The 20,986-nt window shown below is 31.2% G+C and overlaps 2 protein-coding genes across 2 annotated transcripts in view; one reads left to right on the top strand and one right to left on the bottom strand.

Moving 5' to 3' along the window:
• LOC111640338 overlaps positions 1–20,986 on the bottom strand; it is a 40,124-nt gene that overhangs the window by 2,818 nt on the left and 16,320 nt on the right. Inside the window, exons 15-17 of the mRNA XM_023386350.1 lie at positions 658–857; positions 307–456; positions 18–200 (exon numbers count right to left, since the gene is read on the bottom strand). Of these exons, the coding sequence (XP_023242118.1) occupies positions 18–200; positions 307–456; positions 658–857 (533 nt within the window). The remainder of the gene's footprint in view (positions 1–17; positions 201–306; positions 457–657; positions 858–20,986) is intronic.
• On the top strand, positions 10,331–19,615 carry LOC111640344 (DBH-like monooxygenase protein 1). The gene is made up of 14 exons (XM_023386358.1): positions 10,331–10,594; positions 15,228–15,374; positions 15,454–15,633; positions 15,711–15,797; positions 15,866–16,057; positions 16,148–16,247; positions 16,318–16,481; positions 16,558–16,615; positions 17,895–17,980; positions 18,054–18,092; positions 18,170–18,229; positions 18,314–18,447; positions 18,518–18,683; positions 18,770–19,615. The coding sequence occupies exons 1-14, from the start codon at positions 10,346–10,348 to the stop codon at positions 18,992–18,994; spliced, it is 1,887 nt and encodes a 628-aa protein (XP_023242126.1). The 5' UTR covers positions 10,331–10,345; the 3' UTR covers positions 18,995–19,615.

Genomic DNA, 20,986 nt, shown 5'->3' with positions numbered 1-20,986 from the left:
TAAATTGATTTACTCACATTGGCACTTCTAACTTCCCAATGATAAATATCTTTCGAAGGTTCGTTCAAATTTTCAATTTTGTCAACTTTTTTCAGTAAAGTACTTTTAGAACCTCTTGTTTTTGTTCCATGATACATAACTGTAGTAGCTGAAACAGGATCATCAGGATGATAAGCATATATCAATTTTATAGTTTCATACTGGAAGGTAAATTATATAAATAGTTAAATTATAAGAATAATGAGATATGAAATCTAATTATAATAATAATACTGTATATATGGTAGTTATGTCAGAATTTCTTACAGGATTTATACATAAATCTTGATAATCTCCAGTATTAAACGTCCTTCTGAAACGAAGACTTGTGTGAGTGTCATTTTCATATGACAAAAGTAATTCCCAATCTTGATGCTCGTCTATTTTTGGTTGGAATTTTCCTTCTGCGAATCTATCCTAAATTTAGAATAAACTTCAACTTCCATTAAAACATGAAATAACTATTTAGTTATTTCATGTTTTAATGGTTGGATATTATTCTGGAGTGGTAATATAATCATTTTTAAACTTCAACATAATAAAATAATTTATTTTATTAGTATCATTTTTTGTTGATAATTTTAGTTGTTAATATATTCAACTGAACTGCATACTTACATAAAATATCGATTTTCCGTTATTGACCCATCCTATGACTATATCACTTCCTGCCATTCCTCCATTCGGTGAGATTCCGAATCCAACCCATCCTCTTGTGGCTACTTCTACTTGAAACGTGACCCATTCGCCTTGGACCGACCACCAAACTTCGTAATTATGATCTAATCTTAAATAATTTGTCCAATTTTCTGTTGAAGCTAAAGAGAAACAAATGATAAGCAGAGAATAAGTAGAGTGCATTGCTCTTCAGAGAAGAACACATATCAACTGAGAACCTGTTTTGAATATCCGAATTCCATACTGTATTAAAATTCAAACGATAAAACAAGTGATATTGGAACCGGTCAATTTAGGTAAAAATAAGTTTACATGGCCAACGATTATTTAATATTAATATATTAAAAATAAATACAACTTTTTTACAAAGAAAAATTCTTTGTTCAGTCATTTTTTCGTTGTTCACACCATCAGCAGTTCATTAAAAAACACAAATACTCACGGAGACGACCTTCCTTTTTAGGCTACTGCCTCCGTAGTTAAAATGTAAAAAATGATAAAAGCGTCCTCTGGTGCTCTTGCCACAATCACATGATACATTTTAAGTAAAAATAAGTTTACACGGCCAACGATTATTTAATATTAATATACTAAAGATAAATACAATTTTTTTACAAAGAAAAAAAAAAAAGTCGTCTCGATGAGTGTGTTTTTTAATGAACTGCTGATGGTGTGAACAACGAAAAAATGACTGAAACAAAGAATTTTTCTTTGTAAAAAAGTTGTTATTAATATTAAATAATTGTTGGCCATGTAAACTTATTTTTACTTAATATTATTGTTACTAAACTAAAAATTGATATTTTATATCCAGAAATCTAAAAGTAATACTTGCAATCAATGGTGAGACTTTTGCTCTTTTCACTCATGACTGTACTCTTCTCCTCCAATAAAACAAAGAATTAAAACTCCATAGGCATTTGTGAGCCAAATAAGCTTGATCAATCTCGATTCTAATGCTGTAATAGTTTGCATTTTCACTTTCTGCCACAATGTTAACTATTTTCAAAGTTGTAACCATTTGACATGGCACAAATGTCATATGGTGCACCTTTGAGATGGGCATAAGTATAACAAACTTTTTGTTTCTAATCTTGCTTTCATGCTGGTTTTCGAAGAGGATTTACTAGTCAATGGGAACAGCCATTGCAGTTGCCTGCACAGCTAGAAATTGCAAGGTGTGACCATGGCTATAAAAAAATTGAAGCTATGAACTATACATGTTCTCAAATTGTAAAGAAGTGTGTTCTGACTTATTTGCTTAAAAACAAATTTATTCTNTCTTAAATTGGTCTCTGGGCGAATTTTCACTATTTATTATGTTGATAATATTTGACATCTTGTTTTTTTGATTCGCAACTATGCATATAGAAAATTCTTTAAATATCGGTTTATATTTTTCAAAAAAATTAGTAACATAAGGAAACTTTACATAAGAAATACCTTCTATGCTGTTTTTAACATTAAATCTACTTTTTAAATATAAATTGTACCACTTACAGAGAATATACTTCGGATAATCATTTAACTGAAATTTCTTAAACAATTGTTTTACTTCAATGTCTATATTTTCTTGCTGAGTTGTTCGATTTAATATCTTTCTCAATTCCATGATAAAAACGTTCTTTTTATTTTCTAAAGGGCAGTAAGATTTAAAGTTAATAGTTTTACCATTATTACATAGTTTTTCATACTTACTAAATGATACCCTTGTTATCACCAAACATGTAAATTTGCTTAATTTGAATGCTGAAATGATTGTTGATGCATGCTGGGAACGGCTGTTGGGTATAAAACGTAACCAACGAATAACATCTTGATGTATCCACTGAGGAGTCCTAGATGGCGAAATGCATATGGATAAATTTAATAAAGTGATGATTGTTTTTTGCCATTTGTTTGTCTTGTTTTGACTCGTAGAATCCTCGAAGTCGGAAATAGAAGGAGTATAATTTTTACTTGATTTTTACTAAAAATATTTTATTTTTAGTGTATTAAAACTAATGTACTGTACTTTACTCATTGTGCTGTAACTAAACTAAACAAATAAACGAGAAAAAGTATAATTAACAAAACATCTTGTTTCATATACAATATACATAATATTCATATATTCAAATTAAATTTCACATATTAAAAAAAAAATAGAAGTGCAAAATTAAAATTTGATAGTGGCCCGTTATCCCATGGGCAAAAAGGGCAATTGGCTGAAGTCCACACTGACAAGGGTTCCAAATCAATCTTTTATAATAAAATATTTCCCAAAAACATTCCTCGAAGAAAAATGCTGTACACGGGGCCGCCTAATTCAAATTTTCCGGGTCCCTTGAAGCTACTACGGGCCAATGAGTATATTAAGCTAGTTGGTCCGATATTATATAATAGAGGGAAGCTGAAAAGTTGGTCCGATATTATATAATAGAGGGAAGCTGAAAAGTTGGTCTTCCTTCTGGTCTCTCCTCCAGAGATTACAAATTGCCTTCCATTCTTTTCTCCTCTCAAGGTGTACAGTTCTAAAGCTGTACGTTAGCTTTAGAAGCGTCAGTGCATTGATCCATAATCCCGCTGACGATTTGAGGATTTTCATTGACGTGTAATACATTAAAAATTTCATTAAAGTAGAAGAAATTCTACTTTTACAATTTTATATTATTGTGTAATAAATATAATTGTGTAAACTATTTACACATGTTTAATTCAAGTAGATTTTTTATATTAACTATATTTTAGTATCAGTAACATCATGAATATGAATGTAAATATGAATTTTTAAAAGATTTTATAGAAAATTATTTATATATTAATTGTAAAAAGTTTTAAAGTTTTTTCATATTTTAACTTTCTAAATTGTTATTTAAACTAAGAAAAAGTATTTATTTTACTTTATTTTTTTAACATTACGACATTTTTTAAAATAAATGTAGTCGAAATGATTTTTTTATTGAATAATAATTATTGCCGGAGGTTGCTTCAAAATTTCCGTGTAAAAACTAGTTCAAAAGTTTGTAAGGATGCATCCTGCTATTTATTTCTTGTTTGTTTTTAATTCACATAAATTATCACGCACGTTACAAAATAGCGAAATGCGATAATGTATTAAATATACTTTTAAAAAATAGACTAATAGCAATTACTCTTAACTCTTTTTACGTATTTTTACCAAAGTCGGTTATTTAATAACTAAAATTATATTTAAAAATCTATAAAATTTGATAAAACTTCGATAAAAATCTTAGTTATATCTTGTACTTTCCCGAATCTTCATCCTAAGTGAAATGTTACTGATGAAGATCGGAAGATCGAAATGAATATACGAGAAAAATAAAGAAAATAACAAACAGTAATGGTTTTAAAGTCGTTTTAAAATAATATTTTTAGTTGAAAAATTAATAAGAATGGTTATTTAATTAATTATAAATACATGGGCATATTCAACGGATGTCCGAGAGATGATCAAAGAGGGTGATTAACTGACGTGTTCATAATGGTTCAATTTATATGAAAGAGGAAATAACGTATAGATTTTACAAGTATTTTAATGAGCTCAAAATTAAAACATAATTATGAACACGTATAGGCTATATATAATAGCCTAGTCATAATGTAAAAAACAATTCTTTATATCTATATCTATCTGTAGACTTAGCAACTATGCACTGAGAAGATTATCGAAATCAGTGCCATCAATTAATAAATTGTGACGTTAATTATTTTTGCTGCAAGAATACATTTGGAATAAAAAAAATTTACGAGTTTCCGAAAGAAAAATTCAATTAAATATGTCTAAAAATCAATAGCACAATAGGATTTATTCATAAGGGTTCCAGAGTCATGTTCGATACAAGTTGCTTAACTTCCCCGGCAACATTTAAAACTGCATGTGTAGCGTTATCTATTATGATATTTTATTATTAAAAACTTTTTATATTAATAACTACTGTATCATAAAATAGCAAAAAGCGTAATTTTGGATATTGGGATGAGTTTTATTTAAAAAAAAAATGTATATGCTAGTAACGAGTAAAATCGTCACTAAGTTCGATCGTACTCGAGATACACGCGACCCCCTTTATCTCCCACTCCTCGACGTCTAATCACCAAAATTTAATAGCATCAATGCACCTAATACACAAATCTTTCTGCAAAATTTCAGAAACTTTCGACGAAAATTACAAATTAAGCTTTCAAAGAGGATAAACAAAATCGTGCCGCGCGCGCGCGCGCACACACACACACACACACACACACACACACACATTAATGCAACACGTAACTTTATCTTTTAAGAGATAGAAATCTTCAGAAAAATTTATCTTATAAATATTTGCACATATCTGATAATATCTAATAAATCTTAAACATTGAACTTTATGCTGTTATATTTAAACTTGCATAAATTCATCTTACAAAAAGTGTATTTTAGTTTATAAAAAATTAAATTAAAACATTCGTTATTACTAATACTAATTGCTTTGATACTTTCATATAAAAAATGTTTTCTAATAAGATTTCTGATACAAAAATATTTGTTTTAAATGAATCAATATGTTATCGCTAAAGCTCGAAAGTCGATAATGTGTACATTACCTAACTAATCTGCAGATTAACTAGGGTGATCCGTTAAAGTTGTGAAAATTGTTCCATTTCTCAAATTACCTATATAATGCGCAGAGTATCCAGGTAATCCGCACTTTACCTACTAAGCACTCGGTAAAGTGAAAATAAGATCTTTGCCACAAATAAATGTACCACAAATAGGTGCGCTTGTCGCAAAAACCAATTGCTACGAAATTCAAAGTGTCATCAATCTTTAGACTGCACTAGTAAGTAAGCGCAATTGGATAATGTTAACTATAGTGAGTAAAATGGCGGCTCGTCTCCGATTCCAGCAAAGAGAAGAAAAGAAACAGTTGGGACGCACGTTCAAACCTAACCTATTCTAATAATTTGGTTGGTAATAATTATGGTTATTACCAACCAAATAATTTATTAGAATAGGTTAGGTTAGGACAGAACGTGCGTCCCCACTGTTTCCTTTCTTCTGTTTGCTGGAATCAGAGACGAGCCGCCATTTTACTCACCATAGGTAACATTAACCGCACAATTATATCACGCGATCACCGGAAAAAGCATGATAACTTTATTATTTTTCGTCTCCGGTCCAGAAATAGGGTATCGTCGAAGTCGTCTCGGCCACCTCAGTTCAGATAGATACTCAAAGTCCCGAAATTCCATAGGTGGTTTTCTATATAATAATTTCCCTAATTGTATTAATATTTTAAATCGTTTGATTTTTTGTATGTTTTTTAATTGGTTGATGATTGATTCTATCAAGTAATTTGTCGATNATTTAACTATTTTTGCTAAATGCTAAAATTTTCAAGCGTTTTTTTTTTTTTTTTTTTAAGTTTAATAGAATATGTAAGTAGCCATTGCCGTACATTAAGATGCCATGCAAGGGTACGCGATGTCGAAATTGATAGACAAGAGGTGGTGGCTACATTATGGCCACAAATAGTTACATCCTATAACAAATTTATGGTGTATCAAACGTGATGATTTATGCGCATTTGGATGAAAGTAAGACTGTAAAATATTGGAAGAAAGTAGCGTTCAACGTCATGGCCAGAATGTTGTTGATCGCCTATCTTCTTTACAAGAAGAATTCCTGAGGCCGAGTCAAAATTATGTCTCACTTAGATTTTGACATGGCAGTAATAGAGAGCCTGGCTGGTGAATGGAGGAAAAAGTAGAGGAATAAGCAAAAGGAAGCTGTATGCCTCCCAGATCCTCGAAGGGCAGTAGGCCTAAGAAAGCTACCAGGCAGGACGCAATACTGCTGCGTCGTGTGCAGCACTTTTCAACAGAAACGAACTTCCAGGAAAGCCTGCACACAATGTCCATGCTTATTGCCTGGTAAGACATCTATGTTAGCACAAAACGTAAATTGATATATTTCTGTTTTAGTTTTGTATTCAAGATTTTTACAAAAGTACAAAACGNTCGTATATTTTGTTTTTTTAATACAAATTTAAGTTTATATATTTGCTGTTCATCACCAAAATTTTCCAAATTTTTATTCAATTTTGTTGATTTATTTGCAAGGTATGAAAAAATATAATGAAGAAAATGTTAACAAATCTCGGTAAGAGCACGTGTTTGTGTTTAATTAAGCATTTTGACGAGCGCGGTATAAAAACTTACAGATCGAAATATTTGTTTGTTATACCAGTAAATTCCTATCGATTGGGTTAAGTTATAAATCTACTCGTGATTCACATAATCGGGAGAAGGCGGCCAAATATCTAGAAGGCAGGCGGCTAACAGCCATAACCGGTCCTGGATAGAATCATTGGAAGCGTTATACGATATTTTGGCGTGTACCATTCAGTAGCTAAACCGGGTGAGGTTGGTGCTCTGTAAAGCGCGTGCGCGAATGCGTGTAATCTGGCTGCTTGGAAGCTGACCCGGTTTCGACAATACAGCGCTTCCATTCCGCCAGTGATATTCGAATATACAATAGCAATCATATCGTTTTTTTCACGTGTAGTACATAAATTTGTAATAAGATACATAAANTTTTTTTTTTTTTTTACTTACAGCTTCAACAATCTTTTTATTTTACTACACAATGCTTGTTACTTGTTTCCTCATCGTCATAGTACGACATTCTCTTGCGCACTTCAAAACACGTTTCTTTATCGCATGCAACAAAACTTTAAAGGTTTGTTTAAGAACTATACTCAACTTACTCAACACATTTGTTATCACTGTAATTTTAGATCCTTTGGACACTGTACTTTTACACATTTGAATATTTCCTTTACTCATTTCTTGCAGTATTTCTTTTTTATGTATTCATATGGTTTACCTTCTGTGGAAAAATCCTGCTGAATATTAACAAATCGCATGCCGCACTTAGTTCATTCAGGCATTTATAACTGTTACTCACCCCATCAAAACAATATCTGCCAATATATGGCAATAAATGTCCATCCCACACTTTTATATGTACATTCATATCACCTATCAAAAGTGCCATAAATAGCCATGCGTTCGTTGAAGTCATCCAAAAGATACTCCAGGACTCGTTCCATCTGTCTAATTGTACTAAACGGTTTTAGTGCGATTAGAATTAGTTTTGATATACAGTAGAGTCCCCTATAAGACGGGTTCCTATAATTACGATTCCTATAAGACGGCGAAAAAATTGTGGCAGTATCCGTAAACAACAGTGAAAAAAATTCCTATAATTACGTAAAACTTCATCGAGCAGCCGAACTACTTTCTGCTGTCCAGCGCTACGCTACAGACAGTTTAGGCGGGTAAATTGAGTTTAGTATCGTCTGTACATATAATTATATGTAAATTATGTATAAATTAGGTACTGTATATATAATTATCCGTAAACAACGGTAAAAAAATTCCTATAATTACGTAAAACTTCATCGGGCAGCCGAACTACTTTCCGCCGTCTAGCGCTACGCTACAGACAGTTTAGGCGAACTATCGTCTGGACAGTATGTAAATTAGGTACCGTAAGTCTAATACAGTTGTGGGAGTAGCCAAGGGTATAAGTAAATTACCTATATCACTTACTGGCGCACGATCGTGTGATCGGCTCTCTAAACTTTTTATAGGAGGGCGATAATCGCTATATGATCCGAACGGCTAAGTTCGGATGCTCGTCAAGTTCCCGACACCAGTTTGTCAATTTATCGTTGCGCGGACAAACACGCGTTTGCGATCTGATTCGGAATCAATTTAAGAGCCATTTAAGTAAATTTAACAAGAGTAAATTTAATAATTCAAAAACAAAACGAATACAAACATCAATAAACGAGGGATAATAAAACGACAATTAGATTACACGATATTGGCTTAGACTTATTCTATACTGATGCGCGATCGAGAGAGAGAGCTCACAAAATTCGTGATAAAACATACAACCTGATTCAGTTGACGTTCGTCTTCTTCTCTGTCGGTAAGGGACACCTTGTAGATAGAGTTCATTTACTTTTTCGTACAGGAGATCAATACGTGCACAAAGAAAAGTATCTTCACTAAGTTCAGACTCGGGACTTAGTCTATGAGTCTCGTTTATGGGCGTTGGTCATCAGGAGGAAAACTGTGTGGAGTTTGACGCTCAGGATCTGTCGAAGAACTCCCCGAATTCGGACTAAATTCCCCTTATATCTCCTGAATTTCGACCAATCATCGGCCAGTAACTCTTTCATGAGAACGGACAAAAGGGGGATGAATGAGGGGTAACCATTTCCCATCTGAGTGAGATTTTTAACCAGATAAGGGAAAGTCAGAGGATGTTCTCTTCTGTGAACGGAAGTAACATCTGTTATCTGGTTTTTTCCCACGTCCAAACACTAGTTTTTCACAAAAAATGAAGTAATATTTTGTGTCGATATATTACCATTATTAATAAAAATTCATAAATTAGACCCATGGCCTTTCGGATCTCACACAGTACAGTGCTGTAATTTTATACATTTCGTGTGAAAGAAACTTTCCTTATTCAACGGCGATTAAAATTATTTATATTAATGATGTCTCCAAAGTTCAACGAAGTTTTCGCAGAAAAATAACATCAGAAATCGCGGCCGCGGTTTGCTGAGCTGTTCCGCGACGAAAACAAGCTTCAGCAACGGCGATGTCGAATGGTGCACACTCGGTAAGTAATCCTTCAATTTTTTGTTTATAGCGTAGTTTATACGGATTATTTCCAAAAAAATATACGTATTTTGGAAATGTTGAGTCAAATTAGTCTAGAATCGATTAATTTTATGGAAGAAAACCTTTCAAACAGCCGTAGTCCATAAACTGCACACATGACGGGCTGTGATTGGCTCATGTATTTGAAGATTCCTACAACGCGAAATTCTTATAAAGCGGAACGTATCTACCGCGATATAGGGGGTCGACTGTACTCTCCACCTGAAATTAGTAGTGCAGTGTCTTGCCCCTGTACGTCAGACTTTTCCATTAGCAATGGAGTCATGACGGTCATCTAACACCTTTCAGAGAAAAAGTTTGAATTAAAATAACGTGACGTTCAGTTTGCATCGGAAGTTTGTTTTTAATTAATCGAGGCCTCCTGTATCTACGTTTTCCGTATATGGTCTCGGATTTTATGTATCTAAGTTTATCCACTTCTCGAGATTAAACATAAACATTACAATTATTATCCTTGTCTCATATTCACAGACATCGGACGGACGGATGACAGTGAGAATTTATAGGTCTACAAATTTTCCAAAATTGCAACCCAATAATTGCTCGTTAAGTATTACAATTATTATCCTTGTCTCATATTAAACATATCGATTATTTTAATTGAAAAATAAAATAATAATAATCGATCTCCTTGCCTTCATTCCTTCAGTTACATTTTACAAAAAGAGAGACATTTCGAATTCACTATAGAAAACTTTTGCTGTGAAGATAAAATTTTCCTAAAAATTATATTAAACTTATAATGTACTACTCAATATATTAAGAAGAGATACGCAAACAATAAACGTAACTGAGAAATGATCAAATTATTGACGTCAATGAATGTGTATAAATCAAATATAAAAACTGGTTTTCCTTATAACGTTTCAGTATTGCGAACATGATTGCCATCGGAATTTTCACTTCGTTCCTTTTATTTTCGTCTTCGATTTCTGCGGAAAACTGGAAACGATATTTAAAATTCGACTCTAATTATGAGCTTTGGTGGTCCATGTACGACGATTCCATCACTTTCCAAGTGGAAGTGGCGACTAATGGATGGGTCGGATTCGGAATCTCCTCAAACGGAGGCATGAAAGGCAGTGATATAGTTATTGGATGGATTAACGATAACCAAGCGATGTTTCACGTATGTAAATGAAAATACATTCTTTTAGATAAAGTACCTAGAACTTTTCTAAATTTTAAGAAGTGTGTTCAAGTAATTTGGTTAATTGAAGTTATCAATATGTTATGTCACGATAACCAACGTGATTCTGACACCAATTCGTAACGCTAATATTTTATTGCTTGCAATTTTTACAAAAGAATTAAAAAATAAATATATTAGTAAGAGATTCGTAAATATTACTGAATAAATTTATGCGGTATTTAAGATCTGTTTATCAGACAATCCGTAAGCACACTTGGGCAAGAGGAGCGAACAGTATAAAAAAATCTTCATTATAAGTAGAGCAAGGACATCTAGACACTAAAAGTTATATAATAGTTATAAAAATCATGTAAGTTATGAGTTATATAAGTGATAACTCATAAATTATTACGATTTTTAGTGCCTAGATGTCTTATCCTTAATTATAAGTTATTGGTGTGAGCACTCGAGTCTTGTAGGCTGTCGGAGAAGGCAGGTTGGGAGGAAATACGTCTAAGATTCTCGAGGTGACGACATTTTTGTTCGTGTGCCTTGATTCAATAAGATGAAGGTGCGAACTCTGTAAACTTTTTTGCACCTCAATGAGATCGGATATATATTTCTTTATCTTAATTAAACAGAAACATAAGAAAATTAGCATAACTATAGAATAATATCATAATTTTATATAAAGACATATAGTACAAATATGGGATTTATAAACGATTTTATTACAAGAACATATTTAGTTTACGTATTGCTGATTTTGCACACACGAGATAGCATAAACATACTCTATATGCTGTTGTGTATATTTAAAATAGTATTCACTACTGTGAATTAAACAGTAATTTTTTGAACATTTTCAATACTAAAGTTAGCATAATATTTAGCTATTCGTTGATAATTTTTAAAAGTATTTAGGCCTAGTATCCATGGATGTAACAAGAATTAAGAAAGGTTTTCAGTAGCGTATTTGTGATCTTTCAAAGATGAAGCTAGTAGTAACCTAAATGTAATGTGCACTACGCTAACTATATGAACTTACAATGCGGAATAAAACAGTAATTTTTCGTTTTCTTTATATATATAACTTCATTTCCTATCCTCATCAGTTTCATATAATATACTGTAATTCAATAGTGTGCCTGTAGAAGGCTAACCATTTTTTCCAGGTCAATCCAGACACTAATAAGAATTTAGAACTGTCTTTAAACGTGATACTTGGCATGAGGTTTAATAATGGCGTGTTCAGTAATACTTGACAAAATTTAGAATTCATCTGCGTAATGTTATGGTCAAGAAATAAATGGAAAAATCGCATAAATACTACTGTCTAGGCGTTGCATATATTTGTCTTGATACAATCACCGACATTGCAACTTCAACATGCTCAAAACGAGCCATATTGTGAGATCGGGTAAAGACATTCAAAAATTTGATATAACTTCTTTATATCTTCAACTTGCCCGTATGCATGTAATACATCAAAATGAAATGACTTCAATTTAGTATTAATAATAAAGTCATGTGTTATAATAAAGTCAAAAGATGTAATTATTTCCTAATAAAGATGCTGCACTAATATTCGACAAACTTGCGAGTTTTTTATACGGTAAGCAAAGAAACGCAATGCATTTGCTTACGCGATGCATTCAGAGGTTTAATAATGAACGAGTAACTCATTAAAACGTCCATAAGTATTAAAATAAACGAAAACTGGCTAAATATATTATAAAATTAAAATTTTTTAAAACATATTCCTATGTCAAATATTTTAAACACGTTGCCACAAGGTGGCCTACTTGTCATGTGACTGTGTAGTAGACAGTGGGCGGGCTCAACTTCAACTAAATAAAATTTATTGATGAGATTTGCCAAGTGTCTGAATGAATACAATAAATGATTTGTGTTCGAATTACTAAACAATTACTGGCACGGTTTCAAAAATGCCATGGCCATAAATATTGCCTATCCTATTTTATATATGTTAATTATTTGCTTTTGTTGTATACTCTTATTCTGTCTAGACAAAACAATATTTACCTTTGGAATAATTAGTCGTTTTTTTTGTTTTTGTTTTTTGAGGAAGAAAATGGCCATTTACTGGTCACAACAGATTATAACTAAGTACATGTTTCTAGCATTATGCGACCTAAACATTATTCACCTACAAAGGTTTATTTTCAACAAAATGGAGTCACATTGCATACCGCTCGGAGATCAATGAACACCTTAAGAACAATGTTTCCATATCAGAATTATTTCTCACTTTGGAGATAACTTATCCTTTAGTCAGCACGATATTTTTGTTGCGATAACTCAATGAAATATATTGCCCAACTCAAAATACGGTAATGTACAAAACAAGAAGCTTGCAACATATTTTTATAGAAGTCTATTCAACTTGATCCGGACTCTTATATGGAGCACGGGATTAGAGAGTATGTTTCATTATTAATAAAAAAAATCCAGCAATGTGTTGCGTGACTTTTCCGGCTTCACCCGAAAAGTTTGCATCAGGCTCTTTTGTCGGACGCCATTGGAGTAAAGTTATATTGTTACAGCTTCACACTCCTTTGTAGAAAAATTTCCTTAGATAAAATCTAAATCTACTACACGCATGTTTTAATCTAGTTTTTTTTAAATTTATTTTGATTAATTTTTTAAAATAAAATTGCGTTGAAGTTGAAGCTTCTTTTATTAAATTTTATTTTAAAAAAATATAACATGTGTTATTAATTATTATACAAAGGCAAAAAAACTTAATTTTGAGAGTTGGAAATGACTTTTTTCAGAAATTGTGAGTGTTAATAAGGAATAAAATTTTCTCTTGTGTAAAAGTTCGTCCGATGGAGAATTATTTCTAATAAAATAAAATTGAAGACAAAACTGTCCAAAAAGGATCACCATTTATTACTTGTGTTCCAAGACTAAAACATTTTCGGCGACTGACCTTCCTTTTTAGGCTACTTGTCGCCGTAAAGTTTACAAAAAGTCCTTTTAAAAAACACAAAACACATCGAATTAAAATTTTAAAAAATTTCTGAAAAAGGAACTGGTGATATACAGTTGTTTTGCTTACTTCCATCATACCTTCTTTTGGGTTTCTTCTTCTTTTTATCTACTAAAGATTAGCGCTGGAAAATGTAGATTTTTTAGAAAAGTTTCCCCCTGGTGATTTCTACATATATCCTCACCAGGGGACAACTTCTCTAAAAATCTACATTTTCCAGCGCTAATCTTTAGTAGATAAAAAGAAGAAGAAACCCAAAAGAAGGTATGATGGAAGTAAGCAAAACAACTGTATATCACCAGTTCCTTTTTCAGAAATTTTTTAAAATTTTAATTCGATGTGTTTTGTGTTTTTTAAAAGGACTTTTTGTAAACTTTACGGCGACAAGTCGCCTAAAAAGGAATGTCAGTCGCCGAAAATGTTTTAGTCTTGGAACACAAGTAATAAATGGTGATCCTTTTTGGACAGTTTTGTCTTCAATTTTATTTTATTAGAATAAAATTTTCATTAAGTTCCCCCATCCACACGAACGAATTTTTTTTCCAATTTTTTAACTTTTTTGAAGAGGTTTCGACACGTGAAGTTTTGTAAAAAAAAACCCGGAGGGTGAAATTTGACATTATTGGAATACCTTCCTTTGTTATGTGTACATAACAGCCGGGAAATAAAAGCAGTATTAAGAAATTTTATTTTTTGTTAGTAAAAGTGACATTCATTTATACTGATAGGAACTAATATGCCATCCTATGTTATGTATGGGCCGGATGAAAAATCCTTAGAATTCTCTTTTCGACGGCCCTGACTGACGTTGTCTTCTTTCTATGGCTACCAGCCAAGAAAAAACAGAGAAGTTCACAGAAAAGAGCCCTTGGCTAGGCTTTGATGATGCAGTTATTAAATTAATGTATTTAAAAACAGCGTTCTAGAAATATCCACTGCATGTACATTTTACCTTCAACCATCTGAAATAAAACTTAATCTTAAGTGAAAGTAATATAAATTAAGCATAACTTGACTGAATTCTACTAAACGATAGTTTTCGTTTTCCCCAATTCCGCGTATTTCTTCACACAATGGATGTTTCCTTTAGACGTTTCTTTTGGAAAAACTAACACACAAAAGGCGTGAAACGAGAAAGTAGGTGAATTCTAATAATTACTTATTTAATATCAAGGTTGGCTACAGATTAAAGCAGCAAGTTGTTGTGTAATTAGATATAAAAACTGGTATCTGATTGATCGCAATGCAAACCGCCATTCCAACTTCTGTTTCTTTCTAATACAAAGCGATTATATTAATTTAACAATTTTAAAATTTCACAAATTAACGAATTGCTACACGGTAATGATTTTAAAATAATTCTTTTCTTCGCAAACTGCATTAAACGTACTTGTTAACTGTAATGAATGGCTGTGTTTAATGAAGGTCTGTCAATATATAAAAAACAAATTTTGTTTACGAGACTATTAAAATAATTCTATAAATATTTCATACTGATACACATATCGTCTGTTGTTTCTTAGACACGTTATAGTCTTATACGAAATATTTTATTTTCTACTTCAGTAATTATGCTAATATTTTTATTCGATGAATAATTATATTGAGTTTTAGGATAGACACGCCGAAGGAAAGTTTCAACCGAAAATTGACGAACAACAGGATTGGGAATTGTTATGGCACGAGAAAAACGATACTCATACAAAGTTACGATTTAAAAGATTGCTGGACACGTGTGATGACCAGGATATAGTCATTACGGTTAGTTATCTACAAATGCCACAGGCATTATAATTACCTTTACTTACTTATCATTAAATATATTTTTCCCTGTGTTTAGGAAGAAACTATGAGACTGATATACGCTTACAGTCACCAAAATCCCAATTCTATAGATGCAGTTAGTTATCACGGACCAACCACTAGAGGAACTAAAAGTGTTTTTCTGAAAGAGGAAGTTGAACACAAATTTACAGAGAAACCAGAAGACATTTATCATTGGGATGTTCGAAGTCCAAATGTAAGAATAATTTAACGGTTTTCATATTATTTGCTAAGCGTAAATATTCATTATATTATTTAATTTACACATTGCAGGTTACAATTCCGGAAGGAAGCGACACTGAATACTTTTGTACATTTATCAGAGTTCCTCATCTTGATAGAAAAAATCATATTATAGAAGTAAACGTTTTTAAAAATAGCTGCATTATATATTTAATTGTGTGTAAATTGGCAAATTTTATTAATAGTTTGGTCCACTTATTCAACCGGGACACGAAGGCGTTGTTCATCATATGCTTTTATACGAATGTACGGGCGTTACAAACGAAACTGTATTAAAATATGCAGATAAATCATATCATAGATGCTACACTAAAAATTTAGTTCCAAAATTTCCATTTTGTTTAACTGCTAATTTAGCTTGGGCATTTGGAGGTAGCGTGAGTATCACTCACTCATTCATTCATTATTTTGATATATATAATTTTATAAAAGAAAAAAATTTTACTGCCAAGTTTCATCGTTTTCAGAAATTTTATTTTCCTGAAAATGCCGGTCATCCTTTGGGTCTGCCTGATGCTGAATGGTTTCTATTGGAAGTACATTATGATAATCCGTCTTTAAAAACAGGTAAATTTTATTTAGAAACTATAATATTTTATTAATTTTAAAAAATTTATGTTTAAACTCTGTTTTTCAGCTGTCGATAATTCGGGATTAAGAATTACATATACACCAAAACTCAGAAAATACGACAGTTCGGTGTTAGCTACGGGAAACTTATGGTATCCTTGCATGTTTGTGCCACCGAAACAGAAAGAATTTGTTATATCTGGACACGTAGCTCCTTCTTGCTTAAAACAGGTAGAATCACAAAAATTTTGAGATTATACAAAAATGTCTTAAGATTACACAATTGTTAATCATTTCTATTTTCTAGCGTGTTCCTCCAGGAGGTATCAAAGTCTTTAGTATTTTGCTTCATTCACATTTCCTAGGTATGGTAAAAATTAATATTTTATATTAAGAATGTATTTTTGTTTACACTTCATTAATTGTTATGTCACAATTTTAATATAAAATTTTTATATGAACAATAACGAATCATCAATACATCAGGTAACACATTTCACTATCATACCACCCACTGTAATGCTTCGTCACGCTGTCGTACAGTAGTACATAACTCGAAATCACAAAATGAATATTCTCTGACAACCCTCTTAATTGTACTAATAAATAATACACTCTACATTATTACACTTATAAGTGTTGCCATTTTATAATAATTAAAAACGTATAAAGTTTTTATAATAAAATCTCATAAAAGCCGGGAAAGCTATGCAACTCGTTGGTAGATTTTTTATTTACTTATTTTATTAAAACATTGCTTTACTTAATGATACAATTTATAATACATGATTATAATTTCCAGCATTTTGCATCTCTCACTCTATATTTTGACCTGTACTACATATTTTAAATTGTCGATGTTTATGCCTAAAGACTATGGTACAATCTACACCTATTAGACGTCGTTTCTTTATTATAGTTTCCAATAAAAATCTGAAAAATAACAAAAGTGATACGATTTACGAGACTTTAAACCTACTTAACGTTGACCAGCGTGTTGAAAAATGCTCTGAAGCAAAACAGAATATGTTTTCATTGAAAAAGTATCTAAAGATGTAAAAGTTTGAGACTAGTAAGGTAGTTTTCAGTCAAAAAAGTGCTCAGGAGTTAGTGATAAAAATGTATTAACTAGAACCTCATTAAAAAAAAGATCAATGACTTACCTTCTTCAATGATTTAAGTCTAGCTCACGGTCAAGATTCTTAGCTACTTAGGAACGTGCATGTGAATGGGCAATCGAGCTGATTTGGAATGAGTTTGCCGATCACAACAACCAGCGTGAATTATGCCGATATTGAAATGTATCATACTCGAGCGCAATATACTTGAGAATAGTCTTATACAAACTCAAATATAGTTTAAAAATTATATTCAGTTATTTCACATAAGTGTTATTATTCGATTTCTTTGTAAATAATCAAAAACTATGTAATATATTCTTATTAAAATATACTTCTAAAGTTTAAAAAAAATGTAATTATTAAATTCTACAGTAGTATCACTAATACCAATACTTCCTATATTAATTTAAAAATATTTCAATAGTCATTCTATTATAATATTTTCGTTGAAAATTATTGTATAATTTGTCTTATATAATTGTTAATTGGGTGCACTTTATATATTATTGATTTACGTTTACAGGAAGAAGGATAATTGTCAGGCATTTTCGTGGTAATGAAGAACTCGAACCGATTGCATCCGATGTTAATTACGATTTTAATTTACAGGTGTTTATTTTGTATGATTTTAGTAATAACAAACATCGTGTTGTATTAAAACTTGAATTATAACTATTTACAGCATTTTCGTAAGCTTTCGAAAATTCGTACTGTCCTGCCTGTAAGTATATAAAAATACATATTTTTTACAATATAATGTAGAGGTTTCATATATTTTATATGTAATTTTTATTATAGGACGATCATCTTATTGTTGAATGTGCCTACGATTCTCGTAAAAGAAGCAGAGTAACCTTTGTATGGAACTATATAGATTCAATTAATACTTTTTATTTGTAAATTTATAAATGTTAATAACTAATTAATTTATACTTTTTTTAGGGTGGTTTATCTTCGAGAGAAGAAATGTGCATCGTATTTTTAATGTACTATCCAAGAATAAGTTTAGCATTGACTGCAAGTTGCCCTCTTCCTAAGAATTTTCTTAGTTCTCTTGGAGTTAAACGAATATTTGAGTAAGCATCTCAAAATTCTACAAAAATTAAAAATTTTTCGATAAAATAATTCGATATTTTACCATTTAAGAGACGACAAGTTTCTAATTTCTCCATTTACTGGGAAGAATGAAAGTTTCTTCGAATTCCTTTACGATTATCCGTGGAACAAGAATGCAATTGATGTTTCGAGAAAATCCATGAGATATAGTCCTCAACTGAATCTTTGCACAGATCGAGGATGGAAACTTGTTCCGGTATTCTAATTTATAGTCCTAATAATATAAATTTTCAAATAACATTTTATATTAACAGATGTATTGAAGATAACGAATCATTTCAGACCTTTATTCTATCAACTTATCCGAAAGTGAAGAAAAGTTACGTGAAGCCAAGTAAATGCGGTTTCAGAAGAAACAACCAGAAAAGGTTAGATAAAGAAAACGAAAATACTGAATCCGAAAACGAATTTGAAGATATTAATTTTATGAAACGTAGTTCCTCGAATGGAAGTGTAATTCCGTACCCATTACTCGATCAGTTCTTCTCGACTCTCTTCTTAAAATAAGCAGTTAGAGGGTTGTATTATATTAGTTAATACGTTTTCTATAATTACACAAATGTTTTTCTCTTCTTCGCGAGATCTACGTTCCTTCAAATACGTAATGTAATTCCTTCTAAGCGCCTAATATTCTGTTTCTTCAGCGCCAAGTCTTTTATTTATATGGATAAGTACACTCTGTAGAAGGTCTGAATAAATTTTCTAGCTGCAAGGACCGAAGCGGGTCCTTGCAGCTAGCACTCTATATAAGTTCTACGTTATACATTTTAAATTTTGCAAGAAGTATTTAATTCTTAATAAATGCGAAAGTACAGTTAGCCCCTGCTAACTCGAATTAAAAATCATCCGAGTTTGCGGGAGACTCAGTTAGTGGAGAGTTTACTGTATAAAACTTTATGTTTCCAATTATAAAATTGTTATTATTCGTTTAAAATAATACACTTTACTTTCAAGAAAGATTAATATAAAATTGGCATTGATTCAACAGAATACTGTGATGATGTTTAACAATAATTATAATCTGACTTTCTCCCATTAATATTTCAGGTATTTTTTGTGTCGTTCACAATAAATATTATTTTACATTAAGTATGTATTTTTGAATGTAACTAAAAGGTTATTTTTACATTTAAAATACATTGTAGGAATGTTCGAGACATTTTTTGAAAATGCTTTGAACTCTTTTAAATTTCTAAAATAATTATATTTTGCTCACAATTAACATTTTTCTACCAGAATGTAAACAATATTTTTTCCTCTATACATTTTAAATTGTAATGTTCATTTTAAAAAATATCAATATAACGATTTGTATAAACTTAATAGATTTTGAAATTTTATAAATTGTCGTAGAATTTATTAAATAAATACAGATATAATACGCTGTCTTTTGTAATTTATTTCACTGTTACGTATTTTTTCAATACATTAAACTATTATAAAATGCTTAAAATAAATAAAAATTAATCTTAATGGTTTTTTATTTNCGACAAGTTTCTAATTTCTCCATTTACTGGGAAGAATGAAAGTTTCTTCGAATTCCTTTACGATTATCCGTGGAACAAGAATGCAATTGATGTTTCGAGAAAATCCATGAGATATAGTCCTCAACTGAATCTTTGCACAGATCGAGGATGGAAACTTGTTCCGGTATTCTAATTTATAGTCCTAATAATATAAATTTTCAAATAACATTTTATATTAACAGATGTATTGAAGATAACGAATCATTTCAGACCTTTATTCTATCAACTTATCCGAAAGTGAAGAAAAGTTACGTGAAGCCAAGTAAATGCGGTTTCAGAAGAAACAACCAGAAAAGGTTAGATAAAGAAAACGAAAATACTGAATCCGAAAACGAATTTGAAGATATTAATTTTATGAAACGTAGTTCCTCGAATGGAAGTGTAATTCCGTACCCATTACTCGATCATTACTTCGCGACTCTCTTTTTAAAATAAGCAGTTAGAGGGTTGTATTATATTAGTTAATACGTTTTCTATAATTACACAAATGTTTTTCTCTTCTTCGCGAGATCTACGTTCCTTCAAATACGTAATGTAATTCCTTCTAAGCGCCTAATATTCTGTTTCTTCAGCGCCAAGTCTTTTATTTATATGGATAAGTACACTCTGTAGAAGGTCTGAATAAATTTTCTAGCTGCAAGGACCGAAGCGGGTCCTTGCAGCTAGCACTCTATATAAGTTCTACGTTATACATTTTAAATTTTGCAAGAAGTATTTAATTCTTAATAAACGCGAAAGTGCAGTTAGCCCCTGCTAACTCGAATTAAAAATCATCCGAGTTTGCGAGAGACTCAGTTAGTGAGGAGTTTACAGTATAAAATTTTATGTTTCCAATTATAAAATTGTTATTATTCGTTTAAAATAATACACTTTACTTTCAAGAAAGATTAATATAAAATTGGCATTGATTCAACAGAATACTGTGATGATGTTTAATAATAATTATAATCTGACTTTTTCCCGATTTCGAAAC

The sequence above is a fragment of the Centruroides sculpturatus genome, unplaced genomic scaffold (assembly GCF_000671375.1).
Source record: "Centruroides sculpturatus isolate CEXI.00-Female unplaced genomic scaffold, Cexi_2.0 scaffold1321, whole genome shotgun sequence".
Classification (NCBI taxonomy): Eukaryota; Metazoa; Arthropoda; class Arachnida; order Scorpiones; family Buthidae; genus Centruroides; species Centruroides sculpturatus.
The sequence above is the reverse complement of the archived record's forward strand: the minus strand, read 5'-3'. Positions and strand labels throughout refer to the sequence as shown.